This window comes from Oryzias melastigma, linkage group LG16 (genome assembly GCF_002922805.2).
Source record: "Oryzias melastigma strain HK-1 linkage group LG16, ASM292280v2, whole genome shotgun sequence".
Lineage (NCBI taxonomy): Eukaryota > Metazoa > Chordata > Actinopteri > Beloniformes > Adrianichthyidae > Oryzias > Oryzias melastigma.
In genome coordinates, this window is record NC_050527.1 from 5,854,885 (window position 1) to 5,871,441 (window position 16,557).

Below are 16,557 nucleotides of genomic sequence, written 5' to 3' on the forward strand. Positions count from 1 at the left end.
TCACAACCCAAACCAAATATTACCGATGCAACAAAATAGTGAGCAATATTAGAGCTATCCTGTACAGTTTTGAGGCAGATACCAGCTTGAATGAGAAAAACAAAGACATACATGGATCTGTCTGCAAGTGGATCCAACTGAATTTTATTGTCTGCTTCTGATCTACAACGATCAGAACCTAAACACTCAAAAAGGCCATTTTAAGATCACTTTTCTTCAAATGAGTCCTCCATCATGAAAAAAGAAAACTAGAACATGCTAAAAACAACAAAAACACAATTATCATCCTCAGTTTACTTTTAGATGCCGAGTCTTCATGTCTGGTACCGCTCACACTACAGTCTGGGAAATGCCAGAGGTTTGTGTGTATATTTACTTAGGATGGTGAGTATGATGTTAGCGCAAAAAAAAACCCATTAAACATCAGCGTTGTGGACTGACTCTTCAAACACTTAGAGGACCGGCTGCAGTCCCCCGGAGCCTGATTAAACACCAAACAACATTGTTCCTGTCAATTAATCCTCTCACTTTAAGTACAGAGCAGAACCATTTGACCAGAATTTAGCTTCCCAGCATTTATTGCTCCCTGAAGACAGGATGCAGAGGAAGTTAAGTGGCTTTCCTCCTTTGTGTCAGGACAGGTCACGAGACCACCCAAAAATGACAGGCCCAGGAGTGGATGAAGTTCAGTTATTTATTGCTGAAGGATGATGAGATGGAAACAGGCAGGGTGCAGTAACGCCGCCAGACACCAGGGGGTGCTGAAGCCGCAGATGAGGGCGCCGTCGGAGAGCAGAGCAGAATGAGTGGAGAGGAAGAGTCTTAGTTTGTGGAAGTTTGTAGCGGTCTTGAGTGGGGTAATCCGTGAAGAAGAGATCTTAGCAGCAACAGGATCTATGGACAGGCTTTGAGCAGGACTTGCAGCGTGGAGGAAGCAGGAATCCAATTCCAGCGGAGTAGCAGCGTTGTCACGGGAACACAGCGTGAGTGCACGGGACGTGAAGGCAGGCAGGTAAGCAGGCAGAGAGCTTGAGTTTCTGAAGCATGAGACAGAAGCGGTTAGCAGACTGTGACGCTTAGAGCTGGTAGTCGGGCTGAATAGCGAGACGTTCCGGCAGTGATAGGAGCAGTGAGACAGAGATATATAGGAGGACAGACAGGTGCAGCAGATCAACCTGATGAGCAGTAGCGGTGGGAGGAGCGGAGGCAGGGGCTGCCGTGACACTTTGTTTTTTTTTTTAGGTTTCACACATACACACATATAAGTACTGTAAGTGTACAGAATGTAAACACGCCCAGAAAAGTTCAAGACATTTTTAGGTCTTCTGAACTTAAATTTCTACTCAGGATTTTGTACATAAACATGTTTAGAGTTTAAAAATGTAGCGTAAATGCCTAATTATCCACTATATGACCAACGTATTAATTTCTAGTCCATCAGGGAACTGCATTCCATCCCAAGAACACGAGAAACCTAGAAATACATATATATTCACAGTAAACTAATAGTAGAAAGACGGATTTTTAAAGACTAATTTCCTCAGTAATCCCACCTAGTTTCCAACAGAATGAAGCTTAATGCACAGGACTAAATAAAGTCAAAATTAATAAATATATTTTTGGGAAGATGATATAAAAAGTCTGATCAGGACTCATCAAAATGTAGTTTTGATACATGTAAAGTTGCAGAATAAACCGGATCACTCAAATTCTCTGCTTAAGAAACAGTTTGCATTAACATCAGCAGATTTTGAGACAAATTTCTGTTTTAAAGAGCATTAAATTGAAAAAAAAAATATTGATTGTATCTCTGAATTTGTTAAACTTTTTCTTATAAAATGAAAAATAATCTTTAGAGATTGTAGACGTTTTTTAAAATGAGAACCCATCTAAAATGTTTTTTTTTGCCTTTTAAAAATAGGAAGCTTAAAAGTAATATTTTTGAGTTCTGTAACTTGTAAATATTTTAAATATTAAATTGTGTTGTATTTTAATTCTTATATTGATCTGTTTTGCTGGCTTGAGCAGGACTCCCTTAAAAAAAAGCTTGGTAATATCAACATAACTTCTCCTGATTAAATAAAAGTTATTAAAATAATAATAAATACATTTTACTATTTAAGATGATAGAAATCTGCAACACAAAGCTGCATCTGTCTAAAAAATGAACTTGGAAAGGAAGTGAGATTTTCTCCTCAACACATTCACTTTTATTAGAAAGAACAAGCTTATTTAAATATTGACATTATCAAATTATGCAGCACATCTTTTTTAAGTAAGAGTAAAAAAATATTACACTTTCACGTATAAAATATTACATTTTGAGCTTCTGAGTGTCAACTCTTTGTGAACGTGGTTGTTGCTCCTTTTTTAACGCCTGCTGTGTCTTTGTTAGCACTCCTTGCACCTTCTCTGTCTCTGAAGGCTTTGGTGTTCCTGCCAATAAACATCCATGCTTTAGCTTAAGATAAAATTTGCTCTCATTGGTTGACTCATTGAGGCGTGCTCCTCTGCTTACAGCACCAGTTAAACAAATGTATTCCAAAAAGTGCTGCTGCTGTAGCTCTGACAAGAGAATTTCTGTTTTTTTTTCTCACATCTTGGTCTCAGTTTGATGCACTTCTTCACATGTTGTGATGTCTCTCTGTCAGTCTGTATAATCTTAGAAGCTTTCTCACTTCCAGTCTCTGTTGTAGTGAAGACCTTCTTCTGGATTTGGCAGCAGCAAAGTGGATGAATCACTCTGTTTTTTTTTAAATCAAGTGAAAAAAGGATTTCAGCTTCATGTCATTTCCCAAAGAAAACCTAACAGTGGGAAGTCTGTGATGTGAAACCATGTGTGTGCTTATTTGTTTTAAAAAAAAGTTTTGTTGAATCGAGAATAAAGTCCAGCTTATCGGATCATGACGTGAATGCTTGGTAATGTGCCACAATGGGGAAAAAAGAGAGAAAAACACACAAACAGCAAACCCATTTTCTGCTTTAATTAGTCTCATTTGATCAGAGGAACCTTGTGAAATTCGAGCTGTCAATACTAAAAAAATAGTGAGAGAAAAAACAGAAATAACATTCATCACACTCTGATGTGCCAATCAAAGCTGATTTATACTCTTAGGAGATCAATAACTGGTTAATCTAAGAAAGAAGGGGAGCAGTGAGAACTCTGGTCTTTCAATGATAAATAACACCAAAGCTTACGTGCTGGTCCTCCATCCTATAAAATATTTGTTCATTTTGTGAAGCTGTGGGAGATTTAGTTGGCAAATCACAAAAAATAGTGGACAAAGCATCTATTCGTTAAAAGATGTATTTATCTGTTTAGCTAAAATCTGAGTTGGATTTGATTTGAGCTTTCCTCAGCAGTCAAACAAATCCTACTCTGATCATCTTTTGATCTATTTTAAATGTCTTTCCTTTTAATTTTGATTATTTATTGCCAAAATCAAGAAACCCGTGTCGTTTATATAGTTTCTGCAGAGCGGAACTGTTGGTGCGGTGTAAGCCCGCCCCCCTTTTCCCATCCGTTTACACGCCCTCTAGCTTACACCCTCTAACACTGGTGCAACAAAAACAGTTTCAAATATGACAATAAACTCCCAAAAGCTCCAGAAAAAAGTATATTATAAACATTCCCTTTCTTTTTACAATTAATATGAGTGTTATGAGACAAATCAACGATGCCAGAAGTTGTGGCGGAACAAAGGAAACATATCTTGGCAAAACACCTGTTTGTTGGTGACTTGTTTAGCCCTTTTCTACTTTCCTCGAAGACCCAAAGCGCTTTCCAGTCACAGTCCCATTAGTGCTGCCACAAACAACTATTTTATTAGTGGACTAATCACCAATTATTTTTTCCGATTAGTCGACAAATCATGCGCAAAGTGGATGTAAAACACTCATCTTAACCATCATTAGCTTTAAAATAACTAAAAAACTAGATATATTCACACTAGCATTATCACAGATAATGCTAGTGTGAAGGCTTTAAGCTGAATTTGTCAGCTGAATATGCTGGTGACGATAGCTGAAGATGCTGAAATTGATCCCTGAAAACGCTGAAGCTGATAGCCCGCTAAAATATTAGATAAATGTCAAATTGGCCTAATAAATAAAAAAGTCTAAGTTAGCCTAAACAGCTAGCATGTCGCTGAAATATTAGCTAAATGCCAAAATAGCCCAAAAAACAAAACAAAAAAAGCCTAAATTAGCCAAAATAACTAGCATGCAGCTGAAATATTAGCTAAACTCCAAAATAGCCTAAAAAACGGAAACAATCCTAAACTAGAAAAATTGCATTACCTCCGATAATGCAAGTGTGAATGCATTATTGCGTTGTGTAAAGTTGTGTTAAATTTGTGTAAGTTGTGTAATTGTAATAATATGTAGTAAAAGCATGAATTTCCTGAACATGCTGGATGTGTAAAATTGCATAAAATGTTGAATTTGCTTAAAATTTGCATAAATTTGTGTAAAATTGTGTAAAGTTGTGTTAAATTGTGTAATTTTGTGTAACTTGCATGATTTAACAATGCTGGAAGTACAAGCATGAATTTCTGGACATGCTGAATGTTTTAAATTGCATAAAGTGTGTAATTTGCAGGAATTTGTAAAAAAATCCTATTAGTTATAATGGGGCTGAAAAAACGCACAAATTGTGTAACTACGCAAAAACTGTAAAGTGCACAACTAATAATAATAGAAGCGGTCATGTCCTTAACGTGCTGGACGTTTTGATACCAAGATTGTGTAAATCGCATAAAGTGTGCTTGAGTTTTTACGTGTCAAAAAACGTATGGAAGAAAACGTAAATGAAGAATCTCAATAGTGTGAATGCATTGAATGCATTGAATGCATTCACACAATTAGCCAAAACAGCTAGCATGTAGCTGAAATATTAGCTAAATTCCAGAATAGCCTAAAAAAATCCTTAATAAATGCCAAAATAGTGCAAAAAACTAGCAGAATGTCGTTATAACGTTCAACTTTACTACACTCTAATGACTAATCGACTATTAAATTAGTCGTCGACTATTTTAATAGTCGATTAGTCGTTGATTAGTCGACTAATCGTGGCAGGCCTAAGCCTCATTCACCCCCCCACACACTGATGGGGGCTCCGCAGGTCCCAACCTTCCACCAGACACAAGCCGGGTTTATGTGTCTTGCCGAAGTACACTTCAACAAACGGACAGGCAAGGTGGGAATCAAACCCGCAGTCTTCCCATCAGAGGTCAACCGTCCCATGTATGAGTGATTATAGAGTGTACCGCACTTTTGCCTAACAGTAGCTGGGACAGGTTCCTGCGACTTTGTGGTTCTGAAAGGGATTTAGAGGTTAAGAAGATGTTTGGTTGGATATTTTCAGACTAATGACGGAAAAATTAAAAATATACCAGAAATATGAGCAGTAATTGTCTGTAGGTGAACTGCTAATTCACAAAACATAAAGAAACAGATTCTCAAAAAAGAAGAAATCCTATTTATGTACAGTAATAATGGTTTAGAGTTGTTACGTCTGTGGGGCATTTTCTTGACACTAATGGACAGTAGTGTTCCAAGTAATAATGTATAGACTTAAAACATCTTAGATGTAAAGGAGAATAACAAGAAAATTTGCGTTTAGGTTTCATTTTAGAAACATTTTCCATAAAGATCTACATTTGGTCAGATAACCCTAAAGCTGAAACATCAATTATTGTGATACTGTACTCTACATGTAAGTTTGTTCTTCTTTGTCTCAATAATAGTCTAGGAAGGTGCAACACTAGCTATTAAACACATATTAACTGTAAGACTTGTTCAAAGCTCCCACTTTCATTTGAACTCTTATCCCAGATGGAAACCTGGAAGCACATCACTGAATTAAAATACCCAATGATGCAAAATTAACCTACTCACTTACCGAGAGCATTAAGGGATTTAAAGACTTAGTCGAAACCTTTAAAGCTGAGCTGCTGTAATTGCGCTATGATACATGTCGGTCTCACAGTCAGCAGGTAGAATGCACTAACCACACAGGATCCATTTAATACATGCTAAAAACAGCAAAGAGCAGGTGTTACTCACACCATTACTGCTGTCATAGCTGGACTTCAGGGTAACGGAGTGCAAATGGCTGCTGGGGCTAACTAAAGTCATTAGATGGCGAAAGCTAAAACAGTTTTTCCTGCCTGAGGGTGGGAGGATCATCAAGGTCCTCAATACTGCTTAATACACGTCAAGGCATTTCCGTTCCAAACCTCACGGTGGTGCTTAGGTATCATTTGTGGGTAACTTGCTGAACTTGCACAGCAATCTAAAAAACATTTGTGGAGATATTTCAGCATTAACTATGGCAGTGGGTTGGGTAAATGCGATTAACCGTGGAGATGGTGAAAGCTCACTTTAATGTAGAGAAGAGACAGTGTGTGCCTCATCCTTCAAAGTTTTGATAAGATAGGAGGCTAAGTGATGTCTTCAATACTCCCCCTTCTGCTTTTGTCTCTGTTGTGAAGGTTCTGGAACGTGGATCTGTACCTGTATCTGTATCTGAACGTCTTCCTGTACCCACAGATCTGTCAGATGGTTGCCGCACCCAGACAGCTTCACAACATCATTCTTTATTTAAATGGTAAAAAAAAAACCACCGACAACAGTTGTTAAATGTTTGTTTCAGCATGCATTTGTTCAAAACAACGATCTTCTCAGCGACACAAGAATTTCTGCTTCGTTTTTTACGTTTTAAACATGTGCAAAAAACAATATTGCATGTGGAAATGTTTGCTAAAACCTGTAGAGATACCATGAGAGTATTTGAGAGAGTAAAGCCTTCGATAAATTACAATAAAGTACATTTCAGTACATACAAAACTATATAATAAAGGAGCGAAAAAGGATGTTTTATCAGCTCATCAATATTAAAAGCATTAAAACAATATTTTATAAAAATACAAAACAATAATCAGAAGTCATCAAAGAAATAAACCAACTAAAAATCAAATTTTGAAGCTTAATTGAAGCTTGATCATATTTCCAATTTTTCTTCTGTATTATACAAGAATGTGATTTTCTCTCCTAACAACTTTCTAGTCACATACACAATTAAATATTTATGGAGTTTTGGCACCATTTCCAATTCAGATGAGTTGCATATCATCCTATATTTTATTTTATTTACATCCATTTTATAAACAACGTCTTGCAAAGTAAAATCATTCCACGTGGGTTCATATGTACAGCGGCTTCATATAGCTGTTTTTGGATCGATGATTGTGAGTTTTTCATCTCCTCTCAAACAGATATATTCAACACAAATGACTATAGATCAGCTGTTCAATCGCAGATGTCTCTCATCATTTTTATGTCCTGTAGAATCCTTTGGGTTGGGGGCTGAAAAGGAGATTTATATGTTTTTAGTGATCCAAAGAAATGTACTCATTTGTTTAAATGTAATAGAAAAAAATGCATACTTTTTGCATCTGCAGAATTGATGCCTGAGACGCCTCTGCTTCTGTTGATGAGAGAACAGAGAGGCAATGACAAACCTGCTAATGTCGTGATAACATATAAAGTAGATCATAAAGGGAGAAGTAAAGTTGAACTGTACATGACGTCTGCAGCGGATGACGATGAGAACAAGGAGGACGAGTAAGATGACTCCTGCGATGCACACGACCACGAGCTGCCATGTGTTCAGAATGGGTTCTGTCAGAGAAACAGAAAAGACAGTTCAAATCAAGACAGCACCGTGTTATCAAACCTTGTGGCCACAAAGTCATGCTCATATTTTATTTCCTGCTTCCTGTTCTCACCAATCTGTAGCGTTATGACAGCCGACACCAGACTTATGTTGTTCCACCACAGCTCACATCTCCAATTTCCGCTATCGGCGGTTCTCACTTCTGGAAAAGTGAGATTTGCTGAATGTTGGTCAGTTAGCAGCTGGGGGCTTGTTTTGGGAAGGACCCACTTCAGCTGCATATCAGGGGGCAGAGGTTCGCCAGTGGTGCAGGAGAGTTTGAGCTGTTGGCCGGAGGTTAACTGAGCTCCCGGGGAAGGGATAACTAGAGACAGAATTGAAAAAAAAAGGATTTTATTAAATGACTTCACTTTTAAAATGTCTTTCTTGCTTGAAATAAAGATGAAAAAATTGTACTTTAGAGAAACATTTGTCAGTGTTTGACATAATAAAACGAGAAATTTGGATTCAAACATTTAAATACGAGAATTTCCATGTTGTACTGTACATACATTTAAATAAATAAAGGAAAAATCATAAATTAATTTTGGAACAGACCGATTTGCACTGTGAATCAAAAACAAACCCAGCTTTGTGCTCCAAAATTAAAACTACCAAATGTTGCAGTACTTCAATTGCCCACTGGAGGCCAGTTTTGAGAAGGATCAGTTTCTTCTATCCATCCATTTTCATCACCCACTGAATCCCTGTCAGGGGTAGAACCCTGAAGGCCAACCATGCTACAGTTGGGCAAAGGCAAGTACACTAGTCTGTTGCAGGGCCACACACTCACATGCGCATCTAGGGGCAATTTAGAAACATTAATTAATAACCCCTGAAGCCTGTTTTTGGACTGTGAGAGCAAGAGCGCTAATCACTGCACCAGTTCTCTCTCAGTTGTAAATAAGCACATTTTTATCCAAATATATCTTTTGCACATCCCAGTTTCATTTTTTTAAATAGTTATAGCTTCTTCAATGGATTGGCGTCTGGCTTTGCCCTTAAGACACCAGGATAGGCTCCAGCAACCCCCATGACTCTACACAGGACCGAACACACATAGAAAATGGATGGAGAAAAGATTTTTTTTTTTTGTTTAAACTAAAACAGCAACATTTCATTTTTTGGACTGTAGCTGAGGTGGGCGGAGTCAATTCTTTCCACTTCAGATTTAGTTTTATCCTTCAAAAACACAAGAGATGATCAAGACAATGTTTATGTATGAACCGAACAACCAACTAAGCAGAACCACATGTGAAAATAAATCTAAAACACCAACTTTAGTGCATTCTATTCCATAAACCTGCATAATTTAAGGAGGACATTTGGAAAGCCAATATGTTAGGAACAATTTGGCCTTTTTTTCAAATAAATATTGTTAGGACTTACTTTCTAATACTTCAAATTGTCTTGAGGCGTTCAGAGTCTTGCCATTTCTAAATGTTATGGTGCACGTGTAGTTCCCCGCATCGGTTTTTTGTCCCTGATTTCTACACAAAGAAAAATTTCCTTTGGTGACGTCTGAGAGTTTCAGGTTTCTTCCGTGGTCCACTTCCGGCTTGAACGGTTTCGTCATCGACAGGGAGAAGAGTTTCTTTGCGACTGAGGATGTTTTTGGTGTGAAGAACCACTCGATCTTTTGGGTAACGTTTTTGATGTCATCCAGCTGGATGCCAGAAGAGAAGGAGAACGGCACCAAGAGGGGGGAGTTTTCAGATGTATAGTGATATGGGAGAGCTGGGGTGAAGTCTGGAAGAAAGGTGAGGAGAAGGAAAGGCAACTTTATTTTAAATGTAAAGATAGATCTCTAAAAATATTTTATATTATAGTAACTCACCCATAACTGGGACAGAAATGGAGACCTCTTTTTTATCGTTTGCAACACAGGTCCACTGTCCACTGTATTGACTTGTGGCTTGGATAACATTCGTCGCTTTAGAAAAGTCCTTTCCGTCAGGAGTTTTCAATTTTGTTTTGATCTGAGCTAAACCTCTGGGAGTTTCCACCTCACAGGTCAGGGTTGTATCCGTCCCTGGGAGCAAAGGGCCAGTTGGATTCCTACCCACTAAAAAAAATAAATAAATTAAATTGTTGCAAAAATCTGATATACACATACAGCTGCAGGAAAAAAATATGTGAATCATTTGGGATTACTTGGATTTCTGCATGAATTTGACACAAAATGTGTAAATATTTAAAGTGGGGGTGAAAAAAATATGTGAACCCTTGGATTTATTAACTGGTTGACCCTCCTTTGGGAGCAATAACTTCAACCAAAATGAAGTTGTATTAGTTTAAGCTGACTGTGTTTATTATATGATGCCGCTTAGATGATATCTAATGTGTAACGACTTCATAAAGCATAAATAGTCCTCACTTTGTGTTTTATAACTACATGAATTCATCTTGAGTTACATTTATAAAGTATTTATTAACACATTAACAGTACATGTCTAAAACTGTGGATGTATAATTATTAAATCCTTTATTAACACTTTTTAAATGAGTTAGCAACTTAGAGAACCACCTCTACTTAACTCGTTTGTGAATCATTTAATACTTAATTTAACATTTTTAATTGTTAATGAGTAAAGTCTTAACCTACCATTATAAACACATAGTAATACTTTTTAATCATTAACAAAGTGTTTTTAACAACACATACTTAATAAAGTAGGAGTGAGGCTTTAAAAATGATTAATTAACTGTTAAGCGATGCTCAACTAATGATTAAAAGTGTGTAGATATTATAAAATTTTACCGTACTTTTTCTTTAAACTGTATATTAAAATACTCTTATGTCAAAAGAGTTTTAGCTAAAAAAAATAAATATAAAATTACATCAGAACACAGTTTTTGTATTCATCTTGGATAACTGTAAGACAAATGGTGCTTCTGTGAGATTAATTTTGATCAGCAAGAAGATAAATTTACTGTAAAAACACCCATTGAATTGTATTTTTAATGCATGGAGCAACTGAATACTAAGAATGAAAATATATTAAATTCCTTACAATAGCATTTGTCTTATCTTTATTCTGTGCGACTAGACAAACAATCATAAAAGTTATAATTCATCTTTTCCCTAATATTACCTTTAAGTTTGATGACGTTGAACACTATAAGCCATTGTTGTGGACTGCTGGACTTAATCTGACACTTGAACTGTCCAAAGTCATTTGCTCCGATGCTTTTTATGAGCAGAAAATTATCACCCACACTTAGCTTCCCTTTCAAGGGTGATTCTGTGTGGCGGGACAAAAAAAGACAAGTTAAATCAAAAGTTTCATAAACATGTTTCACCGAGAACTTGTGCTGCTGGTGTTTTACTCACCTTCCACAAACTTTCCTCCTAAGCTGTTTGTCGAAGCGATCCTAGTGCTGTCTTTGAACCAGTACATATATCCATCAGAGCTTGGTTTGGAGATTCTAAGTGTAACGTCCTCTCCTTCCACAGCAATGATGACTTCATCAGCCCCTAAGTTGGAATTTGATAGACAGAAGTTCAAATGTGCACAGTTTAGTTAGATAAATACTTCGCTGTCAAGCGTCTTACCAGCTTTTTTGGACATAAATATGAGAATAATCAAATGCTGGATGAGGATCTTCATTGTGCCTAAAAACAGAAACAGAAAATTATTTTAATAACATAATACTTATTTGTGGGGTGCACGGTGGGTGCAGTGGTTAGCGCTCACAGGGAAATGGTTCAAATCCTGCCTTCTCCCAGTGCATGGTTGGGTTTTCTCCAGGCTTCCTCCCACAGTCCAAAAACGCTTCATAGGTTAACCGATGACTTTAAATGTCACTAGGTGTGAGTGCGTGATTGTGTTGCCCCACAACAGACTGACAACCTGACCAACAGTAGTTGGAAAGACTCCAAAAGCCCTGTGACCCCAAAAGGTTCAGAAAAAGTTAGAAAGGTAGAAAGTTCATTTTTGTATAATCTTCTGTAGGAGGCCTGTGTTCACAAAGAACATAAAGTAATTGCCAGGGAAGCCTTTAAGCTGCCGGGAGCTCTGTTTGCAATGAGGAATACGTCAAATCAGAAAATAAAAGTGATATAAATACACTGCAAAAAACTAATCTTAACCCATATTAACCCAGGGTGACATCAGTGTAAAAGAAAAATATAAAGATATGGGCTCTGTGATCCAGTTGGTTTGTGGTGCATTCCACATCATTTTATTTTTAAGGAAAAATGGGTTTCAGTCTTTATATTTTAATGAAGTAAAAAGACCCTTAGGGCTAGGAAAAAATGTCTTATTTTCTGTCTTACAATAGAAATCATCTTATTAAGAAAGTTTTCAATAGCAAGACAATTTTTCCTTGAGAAAACATGTCTTAGTAATGATATATTTATATTTTTAGCAAAATATGAATTCTTGTGAATTCACTTAAGGAAAATTTTGATTTTTAAATATTTTTGACTTATTTCTAGAGGACTTTTTTGCAGCGTAAAAGCCACACACTTAAGTAAGAAATTGCAACATGTGGAAGATTTAGTTTGTTATTTCGAGAAACTTTCTTGTACAAACAAGAACTTTATGTCATTTTGCAGCAACTGGGACTCTTGCAGAAAACTGTATAATGATGCAGCAGGAATATATTATTCAGTTTGTTTTTGTAAGATTTTATTAAAAATTTTACTTAGAATTTTCATTGAAAACACATTTTTGAAACAAACACTTGTTTTTGAGAAGTAACAATGATTTTAATAATCCTACATTGACCTGATGTTTTGGTTTCAAAGGAATGCAATTTTTTTGTACTCTGTAAAAAGTGAACCATTGGATCAATTAGCAAAAGTTCTGTAGTTTGTTAAATATATTTCTTTTTATCCAATTACATTTTTGAGTTGAGTAAACCTTTAACCCAAACTTTTAATTTGATGAAAACAAAAACATTTTAATGTAGTAAATTACAGAACTTTTGTCAAATGATCCGATGGTTCATTTTTTACAGTGTAGCTTGATGTTCTTCTTAAAAAGTATCTAAAGTGTTTAGTTTAAATGCACCGGAGAGAAGAAACCTGACCACCTTCAAAATAAAATAAAAAAGCAATAATATTTTAAAGTGTGCAGTAATGGGGGGTTAGTGAACAAAATCATAATAAAGTTTCAGTGTGTTCTCTTTATATTTTAAAGATGAAACTTTAAGAAAATCAAACTCTTTTAACTTCAATGGTCATTTAAAAAAGACAGGACTTCCTATTGAATCCAAAACTGCTCAAATTTAAGATTCAACAGACTAATTTGAAGTGAAATTCTTCTACAGGAAGCGATGAGGGGTTTGCGGTGGTCTCAGATTTAGAGAGATTCGAGAAGATAAAAGAAAAAAAGTTCACAGAGTTGAGAGTAGGCGGCCTGTGGTGGGCTTTGGGTGACAGAAAGTCAAGAGAAAGGCTGGAAGGAAGAGACACCCGGCTGAGTTGTGGTGGGACTTGATTTAGTGAAGCTGCAGACTCCTATCCCGATCCTCCCGTCTTCCTCCCCTTCTGCCTCTCACACCCCCTCTCTTCCTCCCCTGTTCCACGAAAGGCGGATCTCTCCTCGCTTAAAAAGACAAAAGAGAGACCACAGCCCCGGCAGCGCACCTAAACTGTGGTTTAAGATGCGCCTTCACTTTTTTCTCCCCTCCTGACTCCCTAATCTCAAAATCTCTGTTCTTTTGTTAAATCGTACGCTGCTGAGGCTTTGCAAAAACAAGACAGAAGCAGCTTTGTTCACTTCTTAAACATGAAATAAACTCAGTTTCTCTCTTTATTTCAAATCACTTTGATAAATAAACACAAATTTTTCAAAGAATATAAATAATATTGTGCAAAAATGTGTATAGGAAGATTGGAGGAAAAAGCAGAAATATAGAAAATACTTGACAAATGGGAAGTTGATTTAAAGGATACATCCATTAACCTGTGTATATTTTTATAAAGTTAAGCTAAATGAAAATTTGAAAATTAAAAAAAAAATATTGGGTAGTGGCAGAGCTAGATTATTTTATATAGTGGGAGGAGGGAAGAAGATTTTGGAAGGGTGACAAATGAAAGCGCGTTATTTTATTTTATTGTTACTTTAGTTTAATGTAGGTAAATGTCAATTTAATGTTATTTTAATTATTATTTTTGTAATGCTTAAAAAAGCATGTCAGTATTGTTGCCAATTGGCTCAAAAATTGGGGGGCAAAGCGTTTCGCTGAGGGGGCCATTGCCCCCCCCGTAGCTCAGCCCCTGTGTCAAAGAGCTATTTGATGTTGTTACAAAAAAACATCCAAACATTAGTAAAAAAAAATCTCTTTGGTTTGTTATTATCCTATTTTGTCCTAATAATGAAAATAAATCCATAATGTTCTAAAATGTAGTTTAGATTACATCATCGTCATTCTCCATATTGAGCCTGTATTTGGGCAAATGTGGAGAGAAAACTCAGAAATATATAAATATCATTCAGCAGAACTGAAATCTCTGAGAAATTATCATATAGAGTTCTTAACTCTTAAAATCAAAACCAACAAAAATGTAAATTGGTATAAGATAACACATTGAAGCTAATAAATAATCTGTAAAAAGTTCTGCGTCAGGTCAATGCGGCAGATCGATAATCACAGTTAAACTATAAAATTGTTCAGAGTATTTTATATAATGATATTGTAATTTTTTAATCATAAATAAAGTTATCATGACATAATTTGGGGATTTTTTTCCTCTTTCTTGACTTTTATTGTACAGTTAAAACACAAATGTACTAAAACAAAGTAGAAAACAAATATTATTAAAATACTTAATTAAATAAATAATGGCATTAATGGCCAGTTTGGTCTTGATTAAAACAACAGTTTACGGTGGGGGTCTGCAACCTTTGAACGCGAACAGAACCGGTCGGGCCAGCTTCTCGCCGGGATTTGGTCACTGTTAGAACTTTTTCTGTTTCTTTACCATCAAGTCATTCACCTATAGAACCTCGCTTATAAAGACTGTTTTAATGGAACGATAAAACAGTTTTATTTGTCTATTTTTGCTCGTTTCATTTTTGACAGCACATATAAGTTCCTTTCAAAATAAAATACACCCAGTGTCAAAAAAGATCGTCCTGCTGCAGTAGATTTATTTAAAGAAAACATGGGATTTTCTATTGTTTTAACTTTGCTGCATCTTCATCCTTTTTCTCCTTTTACAATCAAATGTAAACAAGACAACATCGGAGTAGAATCCATTTTTTAAATATTTATATATATAAATGCAATTATATGCTTTAAAGCTTCAGCTATGGAAGGCAGATAGATACAACAGAAGATAACAATATGAGTTCATTCTACTAATTGACCCTTGTATCATTATTTTGTTCAGTTATATGTCAGAAAATCTAAATATAAATGATACTACTTTTTAAATTAAACAAATGAGTTAAAACTAAAAAACTTTTTTTCAATTATTAGCATTTTTCTACAAATCCAAAGAGGGTTAAAAGAACCGCTTGTGGTTCCGGAGCATCAGGTTAGACCCCTGTTTAGAGTAATAAACAAATACATTTTGACTATAAATTATTGAGTTATCTTTGTCATGAAGTGAAACTCTAATAATTTAGATTTGTAATGAATTCAGTTGTTTTGTAGCTTTTAATGAATGGGGTTTTTTTGTGCATTGTTTTCTGTGGAAATACTGGATTCATATATTGAAATTGTACAGAAAACGCCACAAACACCATTTTCAGCTTAAATAACCTCAAGCGGGAAATACTTTTAAAATCTGCACGATTTAAAAACTTTACCCTTAAAACACATTTGCAGCAAATATATGAGTGAAGTCCAGAGACTGTGAGATATCGATACAAGTGCAATGTTTAAAGTTTTTTTTTTTGCAGCTGCGGAGCTTTAAACCCAGAAACCAAGACGATCACATTCATGTCAGGATGGAGGCCCAGATGAAGGTTCAGCAGCAGTGGGTGGGTGGGGGTCAAAACAGCAGAGGGGGAGGACAAAATCTCTCAAAAAGTTAGATTTCTGTCTGTTTTCATTAGAAAAACATTGATTTAGATTGAAGACAAGCATTCACTTTCATTAAGAATAAAATAAAAATCTAAATACTTACACAACTTATGCTGAAAAAACAGATTTAGCTTTTTATTGTGAACAAACACGAATTAAATTAGGACATGAATGAGAAAGCCTTATTTTATACAAATAAGTACTTTTGTTACAATAACATCGTACAAATCACATTAATAAATTGCACCGTAACTGCGCATTCAGCAAAACTTTTAAATATTTTGCTAGACATGGAAATAAAATAAGTAAAAATAAAAAACAACGAGAAAGGCACTTATTTATTTATTTTGAACTTTATGCTTTAAAAAACAAAATAAATTCATCTTACTCATTTTTTGTCTCATATATTTGTCTAATAATTTTAGCTTTTGCCCATTTTAGTTTTGCAATAAATTCACGATTTTATTACCTGAATTATCGTAAATAGTTGTGTAAATTCATCTGTAGTCGTAATACAAAACATTCCTCTTAGCGTCCTGAGATTAATCCTTTAACTGCATCTAAATTGTTTCTTAAATACAAAGCTTTGACTTGTTTAACTGTATTCATAATTCATCATAAAAGGTGTAGATAACCTTTAAAAAACAGAGCATACTTACAACGTTTAACAGTCGTCAGGTGTCTTTCAGTGCTCTGAGATCTGTCGCTGGGCGGAAATGAGTTCGATCTGTCAAACAAACTGTTTTTCAAGCAAAGTTGCGCCTCCCTCGGCGCTGATTGGTCTGCAAAAAGACACACAGATGTAGGAGAAAGTCAAGAACAACAATATCGACATGTGATTGGTCGCCTTATGGAAA

General features: G+C 35.7%; 1 protein-coding gene and 1 long non-coding RNA gene across 2 annotated transcripts in view; both read right to left on the bottom strand.

Annotated features, from left to right (window-relative positions):
• Window positions 1-680: 680 nt before the first annotated feature.
• On the bottom strand, window positions 681-1,548 carry LOC118599866. Its single transcript, XR_004949400.1, has 2 exons — window positions 1,176-1,548; window positions 681-1,037 (listed from the first exon to the last, which is right to left on the bottom strand). It is a non-coding gene; the product is annotated as an uncharacterized LOC118599866 (long non-coding RNA).
• A 5,090-nt stretch (window positions 1,549-6,638) lies between these two features.
• The window catches only part of cd4-1 (CD4-1 molecule), a 20,900-nt gene continuing 10,981 nt past the window's right edge, over window positions 6,639-16,557 (bottom strand). The window contains exons 3-12 of the mRNA XM_036216094.1: window positions 16,360-16,482; window positions 11,274-11,333; window positions 11,052-11,195; window positions 10,813-10,962; window positions 9,555-9,782; window positions 9,107-9,466; window positions 7,791-8,042; window positions 7,586-7,683; window positions 7,449-7,489; window positions 6,639-7,368 (exon numbers count right to left, since the gene is read on the bottom strand). Coding sequence (XP_036071987.1) covers window positions 7,338-7,368; window positions 7,449-7,489; window positions 7,586-7,683; window positions 7,791-8,042; window positions 9,107-9,466; window positions 9,555-9,782; window positions 10,813-10,962; window positions 11,052-11,195; window positions 11,274-11,328 — 1,359 coding nt within the window. The 5' untranslated portion in view covers window positions 11,329-11,333; window positions 16,360-16,482 and the 3' untranslated portion in view covers window positions 6,639-7,337. The remainder of the gene's footprint in view (window positions 7,369-7,448; window positions 7,490-7,585; window positions 7,684-7,790; window positions 8,043-9,106; window positions 9,467-9,554; window positions 9,783-10,812; window positions 10,963-11,051; window positions 11,196-11,273; window positions 11,334-16,359; window positions 16,483-16,557) is intronic.